Source organism: Pecten maximus, chromosome 11, assembly GCF_902652985.1.
Source record: "Pecten maximus chromosome 11, xPecMax1.1, whole genome shotgun sequence".
NCBI lineage: Eukaryota > Metazoa > Mollusca > Bivalvia > Pectinida > Pectinidae > Pecten > Pecten maximus.
This window is the reverse complement of record NC_047025.1, coordinates 41,108,752-41,130,502: the sequence shown is the minus strand read 5'-3', so window position 1 is coordinate 41,130,502 and position 21,751 is coordinate 41,108,752. Positions and strand designations below refer to the sequence as shown.

The window sequence follows — 21,751 nt, the reverse complement described above, 5'->3', positions numbered from 1 at the left end:
TTATTGTGGTGTCAAACATTTTATTTAGTAAACTTCAGTTATTGCACAGTTGTAACTTTGGAACCGAGATTCTTTGGAATTTCATAACTTCAGTGATGTGGTCTTCATGGTGACAAATCTTACATACACCTACCAGCCCATATACAATTATGATTTATGACACTGCATGTGCAGCACCTACTTTCATTGACCACAAATGAGTTTGGAGTGCTGGTGTCATTTCTCCAGATTTAGCAGAATATAATCTTCACACTTGTGTTAGGTATTGCTGTCACTCTCCAAATGTCAGTGAGTGTATACAAACGAAAAAAAAAATTGTAATGAACATGAATTTGGACAAAATGTAACTCCTGACTTCTGAGCAGAATTAGTTTCGACTCCTGTTGGTTATGATTCTACGCCACCTGTTATTTGGTGACTCTCTGCTTTGATATCACTTTTACATTCTAGATATATTCTCAAATACCAGAATTTAAAAATAGGAAATTTCAACTGATATATAATGTATACATGTATATATATAAACCACAACCTGTGATAACATTGTATAACACGATAACAAAGACTAGGTCTGTCGTTACTCTCTCCTGACCAATTGTACATCATACATCTGAAGACTGGAAGACGCTCAGAACCACAGCTCAACTAAACATTAAATATCTAAACAGCCCATCACAACATCAAATGTAAATGCATAATCTAGACGAATTATGTCAGAATAAATAAATATCAATCTAATTAGAGGTTCATTATCCACTCAATAAACTTCGTTCAAACATCTAATTTTAATTTGATTGAATAGATCTTCTACTATTGAATATTTCAGAAGCAAATGACTATAGTCCGTATATTCCAGAAGGAAACTAAGACATTTTGATAGAAAGAGGATTTTCCATATCGTTAACTCTAATACAATATTATAATAAAAAAATAAAATGTAATAAAGGAATTGTATTTACAATAATAATAATAACAAAAACAACAGATAAACAAAGTATAACAGACAACAGTTACCATGGCCACACATTGCATAGACTTCCTTATTCCTGAAAGTCCAAGGGAGACAATGCTCCCTTGTATATCTGTTTTGGATTTTGTGGATAATTCAAAAACCAATAGTGAAAACAAAAATTACAAAATCAAATATCTTGTGGACAATCAATCTAACATCAACATGACAATTCCACAATTAAACTTGGAAATAGGTCAAATAATAGCCTCTTATTCAATTATTTACCACGACAACATCTTTAAAATACCTTTCTTCTGATTCTGAGATTTGTACAATAATCAGGTTTGTGTACATATAACTAGATACTCAAAACTACATACTCTTATTAAAATTAAACATTTTAACAGATGTTTCATAGTAAATTACATAACTAAAGGACCCAAACACTACCAACCATCAAAAGGGGTCGTACAAAAATAAAATATTCATCAAGGGACAATTCTGGATGTATCTCATGCAGTTCACATGTACACCACACAGTAGATTGGTCGGGAATATCGGAGTATGGGGAGTTATAAAAGGGCATGTGGAATGTATGTGGGCATGGTGAGAGCATGGGGAGTGTGTGGAGAGGGCACAGAAAGTGTATAGATAGATATAGAGCATAGGGAACAAGATATACAATTATATCGTATGTAAACCAGAGACTAATAGCAAGGTTGGATTTCAGTGATTATACATATTTGTGTATAGCCAAAAGGCCACTAAAGATGTTGTAATGGAATGCTTTTTATATAATTATATATGCAGAAATAAATGGCAGAATTTGAATTATGATATATTAACAAGAAATTATAAATAAAAGAAAAAAAACTTTTCAAAACAGATCATATATAAATAACAACAAAAATATACTAGTACATATCATAGGTATAATAACTAAATCAGTATACAATGTAACTTGGCATTTATGCCACATAATGTCACATTAAACAGTAGTACACATTAAAAACAAGAGGCCTATTGGGACTGTATCACTCTCCACAAGTTGATTACAGACATCATTCACTCCATACACTACATTCATATATATAGGTATCTGTACATCTATTATGGATACTTGTCTGATTATGTATGTATTACCTTAACCACCTTTAAAGTTTGTCTAATGGATGCCAAAATACACTTATCCTTGTATCTCAACTCCAATCCCAGCATGCCCCAGTCCTAAGTAATGACAGTAGACCTCCTGGTTATTTAGAAGTTATTTTGGGTGAGCCATTCATATGACCAAATTTGATAGACTTTCACTGTGGCACCTTGGCTATGAGAAGAGGTTATTAGACACTCCATGGCATGACACCATGTACAAAAAACGTAGCTCATTTGCTTTCAGGCAGGTTAATTAGCTTAAAAATTCACATACAAACTTCAATGATGTAAAATAACCACATCAAATGGAGATCTGGTAAAAAAATGAGACAAAAAGGTGAATCAAGACAAGAATCACCATGTGCAAATCAGAGATCAAAGAATTGGGCTTGATAGGACACTAATAGTACACTGATAGTACACTGACAATACACTGACAGTACACTGACAGTACACTGACAGTACACTGATAGTACACTGATAGTACACTGATAGTACACTGACAGTACACTGACAATACACTGACGGTACACTGACAGTACATTGACAGTACATTGACAATACACTGACTGTACACTGACAGTACACTGATAGTACATTGACAGTACATTGACAGTACACTGACAGTACACTGACAGTACACTGATAGTACACTGACAGTACACTGACAGTACTGATAGTACACTGATAATACACTGACAGTACACTGATAGTACACTGACAGTACACTGACAGTACACTGATAATACACTGACTGTACACTGACAGTACACTGACAGTACAATGATAGTACACTGACAGTACTATGATAGTACACTGACAGTACACTGATTGAACACTGATAGTATACTGACAGTACATCTCATTTAACAATGGCCTTACAACCACATGGCAGCTATTCAATAGAGAGAGTCCAGACCATGCCTATATCAAAATCTAAATTCTAAGAACATGTGGACCACATGCTTTGAGATTTCCACACAAAAAATCAATAAAGATATATAATTTTATGAACACTGTTTGATGAGATTTCCTCCAACTTTTCAGACAGTTTATAGAGTTGTACATGAATCAATTGTGTTGGTAACAAATAATCAGTATTGGTCCCCAACTGGCCAATAAGTACTGGTTTTAGATGTTAGTCACAGCCCTAGGGTCTCAATATTAGTTTTTATTACATAACGCATTTGATTTTTTAACTATATGTATGAGCTATATTTTGAACTATTGCACAGCTAAAATGACTGTTGCGTTGTCATGTGCAAACTATTCAACACCTGTGACGTTTCGGAATTTGGTCCTACCCTTTCAAGCGTCTAAGTCACTCAGATGTCAACAATGCCAGACGACAGTCATGGTGACTTTTAGGCCTACAGGAAAGCCAAGATTTCAGTGATTCTAAACGTGTTTCAGTGATTATGTAATAAAATAAGTATATCATGGGTGTCTGTGCAATAGTTTAGAATATTTGACCCTAGGGAGTGGTAATCGGGGCAAAGGACCGAGTGTAATAGAACTTCAGTCAATTACCAGTACCGAGGGTCAAATATACTGGACTATCGCACAGACTCCCATGATATATTTGTAAAATATATTATTACTATGGCACTCCTTGTACTGGTGGAATGTTGTATTAGATCAGGTAAAAATGCATTAAAAGAGCTAGCTTTGTATGTTGCAGATTTTACAATGTCAAAATGGTTTTCAGAGCAATAAGCTTAAATCTAGTTAGAATCAATTGAACTATATATGTAAACAGCCACTGCCTGACCAATGTACTCAAACAGGACAATCCGACTGAGATACTGGACTGTCTGACCAAGGGACTTAAACTGGACTGACTGACCAAGGGACTTAAACAGGACTGACTGACCAAGGGACTCAAACTGGACTGACTGACCAATGGACTCAAACTGGACTGACTGACCAAGGGACTCAAACTGGACTGACTGATCACTGGAACTCACACCTCTATGTCGACAGGGTTATCCTGCATTGTCTGTTCACTGTCATTGAGTAGAGGTTCATCACAACTTGGTGTCGACGCTCGACTGTCACTCAAATTGGAATCAGCTTCTGGTTGATATATCTCAGTGTCCGAGTCATCAGCATCATTTTCAGATTTACCATGACTTTTTTGTTTAGCAAGCATTGAACTTTCCAACATTTTAGAAGTCATGTTGTCCACAAGGGAACTTAAGTGTTTAGCAGTTTCTTCATCTACTTCTATAGGACGATTCGTTTTGTTATCAGGTAAGGCAGAACTGTCCTCTTCTTCTTCTAAATCTTTACTGTACACCTCAACACCTGGAAATATAGATTACAGGTACATACAGGTACACCTCAACACCTGGAAATATAGATTACAGGTACATACAGGTACACCTCAACACCTGGAAATATAGATTACAGATACATACAGCTACACCTCAACACCTGGAAGTATAGATTACAGGTACATACAGGTACACCTCAACACCTGGAAGTATAGATTACAGGTACATACAGGTACACCTCAACACCTGAAAATATAGATTACAGGTACACCTCAACACCTGGAAGTATAGATTACATGTACATACAGCTACATCTCAACACCTGGAAGTATAGATTACAGGTACATACAGGTACACCTCAACACCTGGAATTACAGATTACTTGTACATACAGGTACACCTCAACACCTGGAAGTATAGATTACAGGTACATACAGCTACACCTCAACACCTGTAATAATTTTTACTGATACTGGTGTATACCTCACATAACACCTGAATGTTTATACTGGTTAAACCAAATGAAAATCCAATAAAATATGCTGAACTATATATATGTAGGATGAGTTTTATAAAAATGAGTAGTCTCTAGAAATTTTGTTTTGCAAGCCTAAAAGATAAACCTGCGAGACAAGTTTCATAAGATACTTTTGCACTGAACGACCTTTGTGTATTTAGTGTAAATTTCCCCCTCACATTCATTTCCATGTTTACAATACACTGTATATGAAATAAAAACAAATCTACCATACCTTTTATCACATAACTCAAGACTACAATATAGGCTTTGTACTAACCACATGTGTCTTTCACAGGGCGAATATCCTCATCCTCACCAACACACTTGACCAGCTCTTCCTTGATTGGCAGAAGGTCAAGGTCATCCATGGTATATGCATAGTCAACATCAGAAACGGGTGTCCTGTGGGAGTCAGGGATGGGACCTGTGTGATGGTCCTGGATCTCTGCCCGGCTGACAGCCCTGGGGGTGGGGGAGATGTTGGATACACCAACCCTGCGGGATGGGGACATGTCCAGGGTGTTTAGGTAGCTCATGGCATTGTCGTCCTCCAGAACATTGGTGGCAGTGTGTGTGGGACTGCTATCTGTACTACTGGTAGGGGTACAGAACTCCGCCTCCAGATCAGCAAGCTCCTGTTTACTGGCTTTCTGCTGCTCTGCCAGTTCTTGTTTCGTGACCTCTAAATCAAGGTCAATGTCACCATCAGCCGTTTCCTCACTGCACTGTGGCACTAAGGTCTTCACTTCCTGACACTCGGCTTTCAGGCGCTCCAGACTTGGCATGTTGGCTGAGAACGACAATAGCTCTATATAGAAACATAGTTCACTGAGAAATCCATGGACAAAGTATACTCTATATTTGCTATGAAAAAATACAGTTGACATGAAATGATGATTTCAAGATCTTATTCTGATCTTAATCCATTCTCCATAATAATTGTTTTAATAATTAGATCAAGTTGGCCGTAGTTTTATAAGATTTAGATTTAAACAAAATGGGAGTAAGTATAAGATTCATCTTAATTATCAAATATTCGACCAATCAATTTAACAATGTTGCATTGTACATTTTCTGTTATTTATGAACAGAAAGAAAAATCAAAGGAAACACTTCCAGTTTTACCATGGAATGTTTTACATCGATACACAACACAAACATTGTATGTAAACATATCAGTGACAGTGTTCACTGTACACAGTCTGTGTAGACCACAGCCATAACGTACCTGGAACATTCCATAGCCCTGCTACCTCCAGTGTCTTTATTTTCTTCTCTAACTCCGACACTCTGTTTCCCAAAATTCTACAATGAAGGTGAGACAAACTTTAGGATGCTAGTTACTTAGTAACAAAGCCAAGGAGACAGGCACTTTGCTGCCAGGTAGGGAGATCAATTAACAGTTCCTTCGAATGTCTTTAAATCTTATTTTTTTATGTGTAGAAATTTCCCCCAGTATTTCATGAGTATAGCAGAAAGGATGTCAGAAATCAACAGAGAACTTACTTGTTGGTCTTGCGTTGGTGGGACAGTGCCATGTTCTTATCATTGACTGTGTCCAGCAATGCTCCGGCTAGTGCCTGTAGGTCAGCCATGGCCTGGGCGGTAGGGGGCACTCCCATGTTGTCTCCAAGTACCTGGCTCACTGTAGTGGACACAAGGAGATGTTATACAAGGTCAGACAAACACCAACAACTGTGTAATTCTCTGGTTAAACACCCAATAGGATACATTACATATCAGACAACACAGAACTGTAACAATATAATAATTCCAATACTTCACACATGCACTACAAACTAAACTTAACAGTACACAAGGCATACTGGACCAATACTACAGAAAAGATCTTATAATACTGAAAATACACTCGTATTATACAAAATATCTAATACAATTGTAACAGAATACACAGATTACAGCAATCAAAACACCTGGTTTGTATGAGATAATCAATACCACTGACCTAGTTTCTGTGAGTTGAACCAGTGACCTAGTTTCTGTGAGGTGAACCAGTGACCTAATTTGTGTGAGATGAACCAGTGACCTAGTTTTTGTGAGATGAACCACGAACCTTGTTTCTGTGAGATGACCGGTGACCTAGTTTGTGGGAGATTAACCACTAACCTTGTTTTTGTGAGATGACCAGTCCACCTCCACGACTTTGACTGAGCTTCATCATTCCTGTCCTGGTTTTCTTCCTTTCTAATAAACTCTGAAATCACAGAACAATGCCATTACAACACAATAAATAGTGTTCTAGGTCAAATTAATTTTTATTGTCTTAAGTCCTAACTAATACAATTGTACTTACAGTTAATGTTACAAGAAGTATGTAGGTAATCTGTACTTAATACTGTAAACTGATTGTAAAAACTGGAAACTTCATTTATTTTATAACAATTGATATAATCACTTTTGTTGGCCTGAATGAAAAGGTGAGGGGTTTTACTGTGGGAGGATACCAGATTACCCAGAGAAAGCTCACGTGGTCAGGCAGGTGACCACCATACCTGATACACATCAGATCGGGGAATTGAGCCCCGGCCGCCTACAGGTAAAAGGCAAGCATGTTACCACTGTACCACCTGACCACCCTGTATACTCCATCACTACAGCCTACTTTACCTTGTACTTTGACAATGTGCCACCCGACCACCCTGTATACCCCATCTGTGCCACCCGACCACCCTGTATACCCCATCTGTACCACCCGACCACCCTGTATACTCCATCACTACTAACAACCTATTTTAATTCCTTGTACTGTTGACACTGTGCCACACAGACCACCCGGTATACCCCATCTGTGCCACCCGACAACCAATCCCTGTATACTCCTCACTACAGCCTATTGTACTTGTAACTTGACAACTGTGCCCACCCAACACCCTGTGTACTCCAGCACAACAAGCCTAGTGTACCGTGGAACTTGACACGGTGGCCACCCGACCACCCTGTATACCCATCCCTACAGCCTCCTTTACCTTGTACTTTGACACTGTGCCACCCGACCACCCTGTATACCCCATCACTACAGCCTATTTTACCTTGTACTTTGACACTGTGCCACCCGACCACCCTGTATACCCCATCACTACAGCCTACTTTACCTTGTACTTTGACACTGTGCCACCCGACCACCCTGTATACCCCATCTGTGCCACCCGACCACCCTGTATACTCCATCACTACAGCCTACTTTACCTTGTACTTTGACACTGTACCACCCGACCACCCTGTATACCCCATCCCTACAGCCTCCTTTACCTTGTACTTTGACACTGTGCCACCCGACCACCCTGTATACCCCATCACTACAGCCTACTTTACCTTGTACTTTGACACTGTGCCACCCGACCACCCTGTGTACTCCATCACTACAGCCTATTTTACCTTGTACTTTGACACTGTGCCACCCGACCACCCTGTATACCCCATCCCTACAGCCTCCTTTACCTTGTACTTTGACACTGTGCCACCCGACCACCCTGTATACCCCATCACTACAGCCTACTTTACCTTGTACTTTGACACTGTGCCACCCGACCACCCTGTATACCCCATCACTACAGCCTACTTTACCTTGTACTTTGACACTGTGCCACCCGACCACCCTGTATACTCCATCACTACAGCCTACTTTACCTTGTACTTTGACACTGTGCCACCCGACCACCCTGTATACCCCATCTGTGCCACCCGACCACCCTGTGTACCCCAACACTACAGCCTATTTTACCTTGTACTTTGACACTGTGCCACCCGACCACCCTGTATACCCCATCACTACAGCCTACTTTACCTTGTACTTTGACAATGTGCCACCCGACCACCCTGTATACTCCATCTGTGCCACCCGACCACCCTGTGTACCCCATCACTACAGCCTACTTTACCTTGTACTTTGACACTGTTGCCATGGCCATAGACTTTTCCTCTTCCATTTGTTTTAGACGATCTTGGAGATATCTGAAGATGAGTATAAGGCTGTGTAAAATAACCTTAGACAAAGTTATACAGGTCAGATATTCAAATCATAAAACAACAAAATGCTGTCTACATTTTGGGAGCATCTATGGCACAAAAGTGCTTGTTGAATTTGTTACCTAGAGGGTATACCCCAAAACCTAGATACCAATGTATGTTGTAAAATAATTTTGTAAAATCTTCATATTCTTGGACTTACCTGACAGCTATGTACAAGTAGTTAAAACTCATTTCTGTCCCAAACAACACAATTGTTTTCTATAATCTGTAACAAAACAACACACCTGTTTTCCATTACCCGTCATAAACAACACACCTGTTTTCCATTACCTATCTTAAACAACACACCTGTTTCTCATTACCTGTCATAAACAACACACCTGTTTTCCATTACCTGTCTTAAACAACACACGTTTCCCATTACCTGTCATAAACAACACACCTGTTTTCCTTTACCTGTCATAAACAACACACCTGTTTTCCATTACCTGTCATAAACAACACACCTGTTTTCCTTTACCTGTCATAAACAACACACCTGTTTTCCATTACCTGTCATAAACAACACACCTGTTTTTTCCTTTACCTGTCATAAACAACACACCTGTTTTCCATTACCTGTCATAAACAACACACCTGTTTTCCATTACCTGTCCTAAACAACACACCTGTTTTCCATTACCTGTCCTAAACAACACACCTGTTTTCCATTACCTGTCATAAACAACACACCTGTTTTCCTTTACCTGTCCTAAACAACACACCTGTTTTCCATTACCTGTCATAAACAACACACCTGTTTTCCTTTACCTTTCATAAACAACACACCTGTTTTCCATTACCTGTCATAAAAAAACACCTGTTTTCCATTACCTGTCATAAACAACACACCTGTTTTCCATTACCTGTCATAAACAACACACCTGTTTTCCTTTACCTGTCATAAACAACACACCTGTTTTCCATTACCTGTCATAAACAACACACCTGTTTTCCTTTACCTGTCATAAACAACACACCTGTTTTCCATTACCTGTCCTAAACAACACACCTGTTTTCCATTACCTGTCCTAAACAACACACCTGTTTTCGATTACCTGTCATAAACAACACACCTGTTTTCCATTACCTGTCATAAACAACACACCTGTTTTCCATTACCTGTCCTAAACAACACACCTGTTTTCCATGATGAGAGCATCTAAGTCTACGACACGTTTCTCATCGCCCTTCAGGATGTAGTTGAGTTCTGTGTTGAGGCGTTCATATTTGTTTTTATAGACGTCTCGTTCGTTCACCAACTCTTCCTTCTCATCTATGACCTGTTGAAGATCACGCTCCAGCTGGATAAACTGTGGATACAGAAATATAGAAACTCAGACAGATAAAGAGGGTTTGTGAGGATGACAAGTTAATACTATACCGGTATAGAGGGTGGATGTCAGGTGGTATACTATCATAACAGTTTGTGAGGATGACAAGTTAATACTATAATATAATAGTATACAGGTATAGAGGGGGGGGGTGTTAGGTGGTATACTATCATAACAGTTTGTGAGGATGACAAGTTAATACTATAATATAATACAGGTATAGAGGGGGGTGTTAGGTGATATATTATCATAACAGTTTGTGAGGATGACAAGTTAATACATTGTACTATAATATAATACTATACAGGTATAGAGGGAGGATGTCAGTTGGTATACTATCATAACAGTTTGTGAGGATGACAAGTTAATACTATAATACTATACAGGTATAGAGGGTGGATGTCAGGTGATATACTGTCATAACAGTTTGTCAGGATGACAAGTTAATACTATAATATAATACTATACAGGTATGTAGGATGGATGTTAGGTGGTATACTAACATAACAGTTTGTGAGGATGACAAGTTAATACTATAATATAATATAATACCAGTATAGAGGGTGGATGTCAGGTGATATACTGTCATAACAGTTTGTGAGGATGACAAGTTAATACTATAATACTATACCGGTATAGAGGGTGGATGTCAGGTGGTATACTATCATAACAGTTTGTGAGGATGACAAGTTAATACTATAATACTATACAGGTATAGAGGGAGGATGTAAGTTGGTATACTATCATAACAGTTTGTGAGGATGACAAGTTAATACTATAATATAATATGATACAGGTATAGAGGGTGGATGTCAGTTGGTATACTAACATGACAGTTTCTGAGCATGACAAGTTAATACTATAATATAATAATAGTATACAGGTCTATATTCTGTGTCAACATTATACCCACCTCATCCCTTGATGCCTCCAGCTGCTGGACCAAGTTCTCCCTTTCATGGGCTGGGAAATGACGAGTATTCATTCCCTCATCTGTCGTCCCCACACGCTGACGAGCGATCTGTTCTCGCAACAACTAGGACGATAAAATCAGGATACATTAGAAGGGAAGATAGAAAATATCATATCAAACAAAAAAAAAACCTGATAAAAACCTCTATCTGACATTATCAAAGATGTGGAATCTCATGCTTACAAACTGAAAATACACACATTTGTAGTTATACACAAAAATTGATAGTTTTTCCTATACATTGATTTTTCTGGACTTCCTCAAATAGTATATTTATTTTTCAAGGATATTTAGGATCTGAGCCACAATTTATTCACTGTTCAATTCCCAAATATTCTGACAATTTTGATTATTTAGTCCTCATGAATAAATCATGGTCATGGAAAATAACATCAATAACAAGCATACTGGGTCTCCTACCGGCCCTGTTAAAAATAGTAACAGTGACCTTGACCCAAAAACTTGAAACTCAAACAAGTCCTGAAATATTATTGCCCTTTATCATTGTGTGAAGTTTGATCGAAATCCCTCAAGGCATGAAGCCATTAAAGCACTGATCATCATTGGCATTATAAACATAGCTACAACATGGACAGAGAGGAAACCTATTTATATAGGCCCTCTGGTTTGTCGGGGACTTATAAGAGAATCAACAGAATTAAGTGTGTAGTCTACCTACCTTAATGTCTCCCTGAGCATCATGTAGCTTCTGTCTTAGGTCCTCTACATCAAACTGCAGGGACTTGTTTTGTTCCCGTGTCTCTATCAACACAAATCCCAGGTCCTGTAAATAAAGCTCCGAGTATCATCACCGCGGCAGATTCAGTTCAGGTCACTTCCTTTAAGTGACTTTATAATTTAAGATAATAAATTTCCATAAATACATAATTGACAGTTTCACTATAATAAATGTAACCGGGTTGCCTAGACGGGATCCCTTATAATGGAAACCACAAGACAACCAATATACTTTATTGGCAAATAGATGACATTTGCTAATAGATAGGTTTGATGAATTAACCCTCGAATATGGATTGAGGGTCACAAAATTACATCCAAAATATTGAAAAAGGCAAAACGTGCTTCTGTTTCTGTGTGTCTGGGCTTATATTATAAACATGAAAAAATATCAGTGATCAGTCTAATCTTGCAAATGATTCTTCACACAGATAAGGTAGGTAAACAGTACCCAGATTACATGATTCTCCACAGATAAGGTAGGTAAACAGTACCCATATTACATGATTCTCCACACAGATAAGGTAGGTAAACAGTACCCAGATTACATGATTCTCCACACAGATAAGGTAGGTAAACAGTACCCATATTACATGATTCTCCACACAGATAAGGTAGGTAAACAGTACCCAGATTACATGATTCTCCACACAGATAAGGTAGGTAAACAGTACCCATATTACATGATTCTCCACACAGATAAGGTAGGTAAACAGTACCCAGATTACATGATTCTCCACACAGATAAGGTAGGTAAACAGTACCCATATTACATGATTCTCCACACAGATAAGGTAGGTAAACAGTACCCAGATTACATGATTCTCCACACAGATAAGGTAGGTAAACAGTACCCATATTACATGATTCTCCACACAGATAAGGTAGGTAAACAGTACCCAGATTACATGATTCTCCACACAGATAAGGTAGGTAAACAGTACCCATATTACATGATTCTCCACACAGATAAGGTAGGTAAACAGTACCCAGATTACATGATTCTCCACACAGATAAGGTAGGTAAACAGTACCCAGATTACATACAGTCCTTCACATACCCTATAACTAAGTTAGGATAACCCATTTCTAGTCACTTTACAGTACATAAACCATACAACCCGGGGGCTGCCTCCTTATCTAGACCTAACAACTATAGTCTCCCCGCTACATTACTGATACCTCAGCATTTATATATGTCTGTGTGTGTATAGGTGGTCTGTGTGGAAGGCTAGGGTATCAGTCACTCCTTCCACCATAAAGAAGTGGCAGTACAATGACTGTATTGTGTTGTTTTAAGGGAAGTAACTCCTACTGCTCTGGTTTAGTATTGTACAGCTAAGGTCATATAAGAATGGCCTCCCCTGTGTGTGAGATACATGTGTATGGTACATCTATCTGTGTTGTGGGAGGCTGTGGTATATCTGTGTTTGTCTCTTTGTGACAGTGTGTAACTGATGCTGACTTTATAGTGCTACCTCACTGAAGTTTACTGCCGAAGACACCCAGCAAGACACCTGACCTGGTCACATGATACTGACAATGGGCAAGCCAGTCGTACCACTCCATAAAATGCTGAGCGCTAAGCAGAAACAGAAACTACCATTTCTATAAACTCTGGTATGTCCCTGCCAGGGAACAGAACCCAACGCCTTCACATGATACTGACAATGGGCAAGCCAGTCATACCACTCCATAAAATGCTGAGCGCTAAGCAGAAACAGAAACTACCATTTCTATAAACTCTGGTATGTCCCTGCCAGGGAACAGAACCCAACGCCTTCCTAATAATGAGGATGCTCAACCAAAGGCCAAAAGTGAGACAGTGTCAGGGGAGACACTAGGGAGGAAAAAGTTGTTAAGAAAGTTGACCATAACCAGTTCATTTATATGGTACCTTTACACTAACTTCCAATTACAGTAAAAATTGTTGATAAAGAATCTTAATCATGGACCAGAGGAGATAGCTCCTCATATTGAAAATTTGTTATAGGGTTTTTAAACATATAAGGTTGGGCCAAATAAGAGATTTCAAGTCTGACTGTCTTCATAATAAGCAGAAAATTTTAGTTTCCCCAACAAATACTTCACACCCAGATCACTATAAAGGATTAGTTACCTGGTGTTTGACATGGGGGTATCGGTTGTTGTCATTAGGGTCAGATGAAGGCATCTGAAAGGAAAGGAAATATATAAGGCATTAGGTATCTAATTAACATTGTACATCTTTATTCAGTAAATATGTATCTTAGTTACATTGTACATCAATATATCAAATACATGGTAACACAATATTATCTGCCGTTAAATAACTGGCCATAGTTGTACACGTATGAAAACATAACCAGTGATTTTGGGACTCTGATATTTGAGTACTGGACACATGATTTTATTCTGTGGCACTCACTCAAAGTTTGAGTACCCAATATACCTCTGTATCTGTTGTGTTCAGGGCTTGCCTGAAAACATTCTACAAAAATTACAGTTAACAAATTACAAATTCTTATTCCGTTCAGTCTCAAAACAAAATGTTACCAGAAAATGAATTAATTTTGAAGAAATGAACACATATTTGGTTTAGTCAACAGACAGATGCATGCAAATATTTCTATTTGCATCAAGAGGCTGTATCAATAACAATAAAAGTTAGGATGGTGTGACCTACTTTTCCAAGCACCTGCTTTTTGAGAGCCTGGTAACGCTCTTGCAGCTGCTCCGCCATCAACTTGAACTGATCTCGTTCGCTGACACATTGTGCTAGTTCCTTACTGAGGATGAGAAGTGCCTCACACTTACTGTCAAGCTTCCTCTTACATATTTGGTACTGTAACAGACATATACAAAAACACAACATATACATTTTTAAATGTAACCATGGTAATTACTAGTTACAATATATTCAACTCTACTAGATCTAGATTTACTTGTTGAGTTCGGTTATTTTGAATACTGGAGACGGCAATCCAGATAACCATGCAGTAGTCTCCAGTCAACAATGTTTTTTCATTTATTGACATGAAGTGTGTATATATATGTATAGTATAAATGGCCATAAACAGAAACAAATAAAAAGTCAATTAAACTTATGTTGATTGAGGAACATTCAAAGAAGAACATAACTGATAAATAACTTGAAGTTATTAAACATGTTCATTTTCTTGTTAAGAAACACATTAAATTGCTTAGACTTACACTGTGGGCAGGCCATTTTTTTTTAACAAAAACTAGCAAATATATTTCTTAAAACTTGATCCATGTGATCACAAAAATACACAAAGAAAGATAACTCTTATTGGCACCTGACTATCTATGTAAATGTAAATTAAGAATTTTCGACTTTTGACCCGACAATATTTATGACTGTTAACTGGAGAGGAACAATCAACATCCACATGTGCCCAAACACCCAAATGATTACGATGATTGAAGCATCTTTCTGATCATGATTTGTTTTAAAACAGTATCTCTAGCAACACCTTGATTCAAAGTCAGAAAGGGACAGGGATTTGGCTACCACATAAAATGTCATAAAAGGGTCTGTATGATTTCTTACAATGTATACGTACTGTGGGGCCAAAGTAACATCAACTTTAGAGTTCGAAAATGAACCAAAGCCAGGATTAACACTAAACAGTCTACTGATTTTTTTTTTTTTACATGTTCCTCAGCCTAATAAAATAGCCTACATGATGATGTATATGTGAAATCTTTTGGATTTTTTTCAGGTAACAAAAGATTTCTGTTCATGCCTGCCCTGTCTATGCAAGAATTTTCATATGGAACAGTATACATTTGTTTCATGCCTTATCAGTCAAAAGTCAAAACTCTTCCCCAAGGTGTTGGGACCATCCCAACGAACTGTTTCCCTCGACCATATGAAAAATTCTTGCACAGACAGGACAATTATAGTGTAACGGAGTAGAACAGGACTCATACAGATGCATGGAACTGATGCATCAGAAACTAAACTAGTAAAAGTCTGGTTGGGTGATCAAAAACTAAACTAGTACAAGTCTGGTTGAGTGAGAGTAAGTTTTTACCTGTACTCCGAATTCCAAGATATAAGCATATTTGACCTCTGTGACCATGAAATCAGGTCAAGGTCATCCATTTGAACAAACCTGACACATTTGTAGCTGCTCATCACAAGATGCTATATATAATATGCCCAATAATATGCCTCTATATCTCTTGGTATGAAAAGAAGTTATTTCACATCTTAACAAATCCTGTGGTCATTAAAGTAGATCTAAGTTAATATCATAATTATATGAGCATCTGATAGCATGCTACTTTGTGGGAAAATATGACTGACAGTTCAGTTGGCTGCTTGGTTTAATAAATTGAGAATGTTAACGTTTGGGTAGCTAGCTCTAACAGTTAGGCCTAACCTGCATAGGAGAGTACTTCAGTATAGATCTAGCACTTTATTGGAATTTGGTTTGATTTTACGTTTTAGGAAAACAAAAATATGTTAAGAAAATATCGTAAAAACTTCGTTAAAAAGTATCGTCACCATCTGATAATCCCTAAATTAAACATGACTGGATTTCGCCAACATCTGTTGGTCCAGGTTTGTCTACCAGACGTTCTCAACAACTGTTCAGTAGGCCTACTTAGCGATTCATTTTTACCTCTGTCCGTAACGTTTCAAATCTGGATTGTCTTCTGGCTATCTCATCGTCGCTGATCCGGCGAGATGTCATGGTGTCGACATGGCACAATATCGGTGTTGTTTTCTATCGATTGACATTTGCCGCATCAATGCGGTGTATTAAACAAAGTTAAGTCCGCCGTTTACAGCTCTGTAGCGACAAGAACGAAACAACGAAAGCTGTTGCTATATATTTCAACACGTAACTTAGACTAGATCTAACGTTACTTGTACGAAAACACTATGACATAATACGGTTGATTTTTATTGGTACGTATAACTATAATTCATAAATTACACGACTATAGATAGACAAGAAGACTATTGCTTCATGTTTCACCGTGGTTTCCTTCGGAAATTATGTTTACGCTTGAAGGGGAGGTTACTCTAATAGAAAAACAGACTTTCACTTTGTCGACTGGTACCGCAACAGAGCTGTCAGTTAGCAGTGCGCTACCTGTACACGAGGACACGGAGTAGGGAGAGAACATCGATAGCGTTACAGGCAGATCAACAGAGAGCGACTGGGTCATGGCGGGCTCACGGAAATACACAGAGAGAGACAATCCAAGGGAATTGTTTAAAAACTTGTATGCCAAAGCTACTGCTCTAGGGTTGAGTGAAAAAGATTGGAAAAAATTGAACGCTCTCAGAGATATCAGGAAAGGTACCGCAAAGAAACCTTTTGTTGTTCGCGTGGTGGAAAAAGTATGTTTATTCACTTTGATACTTTGTGCTGTTTTACTGTTTATCATTGTGACTGAGTGGCCAGTGAGTAACAACAAACTTTTATTTGTTTGGTTTAAAGTTCAAGACCTTGATCCATATCATGAACAATGTTTGGTTGAAATGAGTGAGTCTATCAGTGACTATGTTCGCCCTCCAGTGGACTGCAGTTTTTGTGAAGGAGTTACACAAATTGACAGAATAACAAACATCACACGAGAACAGTTTGAAGCAAAATATGCATATTCTGGTCGACCAGTTGTTGTCGAAGGATCTACAGCCAATTGGACGGCAATGAATGTGTTCTCTTTTAAATTCTTCAAAAAAATTTATTCTGAAGATAGCCCATCTTTGGTTAATTCAGACACAAATTGTCAATTTTTTCCGTATGCTACAAGTTTTGAAAATCTTGGCGAAGTGTTCAATATGAGTGAAGAGCGTGCCTTGATGAAAGATGGATTTGAACCATGGTATATTGGATGGTAAGATTTATCTTAAATTTGATGTGAAAACAATAGTTTCTGGTATATGTATGTTCCTTCATATTTTTCTGCTAAGGGTCGGTCTACCTTAAATCATAATTAAGTGTTACATTTAGTTTGACATTAATGAATTATATTGGATGCATGCATCTTATATATATGCTAATTATAACTGGTACATGTTATGTGTGAAACACAAATCTACAGTCTCGCGCCCAAATCTTCTTCCTTATCAGAACCAGATGTAAACCACACTAATTTTTAATAAGCGATAGTGTGACTTTCACCAGGGGTTGAGAATGGTTATTCTTTAAAATCAACTATTCATCAAAAGTAAATAAATGCATATTTTTACATAATCAACACGGAACCAAAACTAAATGCAGTATTATTGGGAAACTTCGTAGAAAGTGATGTATAATACCATCATATTAACCAATGGACACGTAAACCACTCCTGGCTACATGTATTGCCCTGCGGCATTGAATTGTTTTACTGAATGTTTGTTGAGATGGTTGACAAATTACGGCCATGATCCATCACATTGTTTACAGGCCTTTATACCCATAATCTAATGTCTTCTCTGCACAATATCCTCATACTTGTTTTTCAGCAGATTGATTTTGTTAAAAAAAAATCATGATGACAACACTTTGTTCACTCTCGGGGATGATATCTTACATTTCTGGCACATAATTAAACTCTGGTAATCTATATAGCTACGACACAAAACACTTACATGTGACACAGAGGTCAGATTTCTGACAGGTCAGGTATCTCGCTCTGTTGTTCATAGCGAGAGGATGAATGTACTAATAGTGAGAAACATAAGGATATGACTGAGGTTAGAGTGATTACAACACTTTATCATTAGAATAACCTCATTAGAATAAAGTCATTAGAAAAAACTCATTGGAATAAACTCATTAGAATAAAGTCATTTGAATAAACTCATAATACACTCATTAGAATAAACTCATTATAATACACTTATTATAATATACTCATTAGAATTAATTAGAATAAACTCATTATATGACACTCATTAGAATTAATTCATTAGAATAAACTTATTTTCAATTTTCATTTTTTTTATTTTTTTTTACACGAAACTTTTAATGCAACAATAATATTATGACTTTTTTTTTTTTAGTATTATGTTTTACAATGGATGTTACCTTATAATTATTGTATTAAAAATAAAACAAAAGATAATTAGAAAGAAAGAACGAAAAAAAAAAAAAAAAGACAGAAAGAAAGAAAGAAAGACTTTAAAAGAAAGAAAGAAAGAGATGATAAAGAATGAGAGCCCTCTTGCATGAGGACACATTATTGTCAAAGAGCTGACCCCGGGGCTCCCCAACCCCGGCAGCTTTCTAATAGATGGGGGATTAAAATTGATTTGTTGGAAAAAAAAAAAAAAAAAAAAACTTATTTGAATAAACTCATTATGATACACTCATTAGAATTAATTAATTTGAATGAACTCATTATAAAACACTTATTATAATACACTCATTAGAATTAATTAATTTGAATGAACTCATTATAAAACACTTATTATAATACACTCATTAGAATTAATTCATTAGAATACACTCATTAGAATAAATCATTAGATTACACTCATTATAAAGCATTGATTAGAATAAACTCATCAGAATGTATTCATTGAAATAAAATCATTAGAGTACGCTTATTATAATTAACTCATTTAAATAAATTTATTAGAAGAAACTGGACATTAGATGACACTCATTATAATACACTCATTAGAATAAATTCATTATAATACACTCATTAGAATAAATTCATTAGAATACACTCATTAGATTAAACTCAGAATGATCTCATTAGAATACACTCATTAGAATACACTCATAATACACTCATTAGATTAAACTCATTAGAATAAACTCATAATACACTCATTAGAATAAACTCATTATAATACAATTAGAATTAATTAATTAGAATAAACTCATTAGAATACATGTACACTCATTAGAATAAACTCATTTGAATAAACTCATTATAATACACTTATTATAATACACTCATTAGAATTAATTAGAATAAACTCATTATATGACACTCATTAGAATTAATTCATTAGAATACACTCATTAGAGTACGTACACTCATTAGAATACACTCATTAGAGTACATACACTCATTAGAGTATGTACACTCATTAGATAGCAGTCATTTGAATAAACTTATCACGGAAATATAGATTTGCTTGGAGGCCTTGAAAAAGTACATTGTGAATGCATAAGAAATACCTGTATGTGCTGTACAGATATAGAGGATATCTATCAGTGCCTTCAGTAATACCAAATATATTTCACAAGTGTGGCTAATATTTTGATACTTTTCACTTGTGAAAAATATGAAAAGATTAGCCACACTCGTGAAATATACTTGGTATTACTGAAGACACTAGTACTGTTAAGATATATATTCTGTATATTACATTTTATAGCAAATATACCGAGGCAGCCCAATCTCTCCCAGGATTTATTGCGATCCCGGTCAACGGCTCACAAATGTACTCCAAATCGTGATGTATTCTATCTTGCATTATATATATGGCGTCATATATAACATGATGGAGAGCTGATATGCAAATCTTAAATTTCTCCATTGTTGTTTGTAAGCAGTGTTCTGATTGGTTTAAATCAGAAAAAGATATATTTTTCACTAGTGAAAATGCTAGTGAAAAATATCAATTTTACAGTATAGAATGAATAAATTTCAATATTTCACAGGTAAAAATGTAATTATCGGTGTATTTACAACATTACGGAAGAAATTCCTGTATGTGTGGTACATGTACAGATATCAGTATATTACAACATTACGGGAGAAATACCTAGCCTGTATGTGTTCTACAGATATCAGTGTGTACAGCATTACATAAGAAATACCTGTATGTGTTCTACAGATATCAGTATATTACAACATGACATAAGAAATACCTGTATGTGTTCTACAGATATCAGTATATTACAACATGACATAAGAAATACAGGGGCCGCAGTGGCCGAGTGGTTAAGGTGTCCCGTCACTTTAACACTAGCCCTCCACCTCTGGGTTGCGAGTTCGAAACCTGCGTGGGGCAGTTGCCAGGTACTGACCGTAGGCCGGTGGTTTTTCTCCGGGTACTCCGGCTTTCCTCCACCTCCAAAACCTGGCACGTCCTTAAATGACCCTGGTTGTTAATAGGACGTTAAGCAAAAGCAAACCAAACCAAACATAAGAAATACCTGTATGTGTTCTACAGATATCAGTGTATTACAACATTATACACTTATTTTGTGTATCCACCATACACAACCTTGTGGCATCGTGGTATTTAAACCTTTTGTACTGTATAATATTGTAATATTTAGGACCCTGATTCCTTCCTCAATGGCAGAACATTTCTGTTTTCTAATGCCTCATTTTTGGTCCTTTTTGTTGCTCAATAGAGTGAGGGCGCCGTGAAAGCTAAGTCTGTGAGAGCGCCGCACACATAGTCTAAGTTAAGGATCAGAGGTACATGGTTCAATTGACACTAATTACCCATGCATGTCAGTTTGTGTTTCTCGGGAATTGGAGATATATATGGGCCTCAGACTCTGTGCTGTTGTAGTTGTATCCTTGGGCAAGACACTTTACCCTTATTGCTCTGGATGAGATGTGAAGGGCCTCCCATATTTTGTTCAATGAGGTAGTCACCAACTACTACAAGACAAGGATACCCTGCCTCAAAATGACCTTGGCTTTTTACAGGGCGATAAACCAAGCTAACAAGCAATAGAGAAAGGTAATACATTACCATGTAGGAACTGTACGAGACAAAATAGACAACATGTGATACACATAAGTACTTGTTCCATGTTCCTTTAAGCATAAACCTTAGTGACCCA

At 37.1% G+C, this 21,751-nt stretch overlaps 1 protein-coding gene across 2 annotated transcripts; it reads right to left on the bottom strand.

The window, feature by feature from the left end:
• Positions 1–16,798, bottom strand: LOC117337654 (coiled-coil domain-containing protein 149-like). Of its 2 annotated transcripts, none has more exons than XM_033898743.1 (12): positions 16,609–16,795; positions 14,640–14,798; positions 14,094–14,147; positions 11,916–12,020; positions 11,177–11,299; positions 10,070–10,242; positions 8,800–8,872; positions 7,028–7,115; positions 6,407–6,545; positions 6,129–6,205; positions 5,178–5,690; positions 1–4,411 (listed from the first exon to the last, which is right to left on the bottom strand). In XM_033898743.1, exons 1-12 carry the CDS (start codon positions 16,678–16,680, stop codon positions 4,068–4,070), a joined length of 1,920 nt encoding a protein of 639 aa, XP_033754634.1. In that variant the 5' UTR covers positions 16,681–16,795; the 3' UTR covers positions 1–4,067. The 2 variants fall into 2 exon arrangements, with proteins under 2 accessions (XP_033754634.1, XP_033754635.1); XM_033898744.1 differs by lacking the exon at positions 1–4,411 and adding an exon at positions 4,787–4,831 and having other exon boundaries at positions 16,609–16,798.
• Positions 16,799–21,751: the final 4,953 nt, after the last annotated feature.

Bases quoted from the DNA above. Each gene is read 5' to 3' on its own strand.
- LOC117337654 (XM_033898743.1), bottom strand. From the start codon at position 16,680: ATGACATCTCGCCGGATCAGCGACGATGAGATAGCCAGAAGACAATCC. The intron at 12,021-14,093 runs GTAACTAATCCT...CTTTATTTACAG, and splicing joins ACCCCCATGTCAAACACCAG to GACCTGGGATTTGTGTTGAT. The intron at 5,691-6,128 runs GTACGTTATGGC...TGTCGTTCTCAG, and splicing joins AGGGCTATGGAATGTTCCAG to CCAACATGCCAAGTCTGGAG.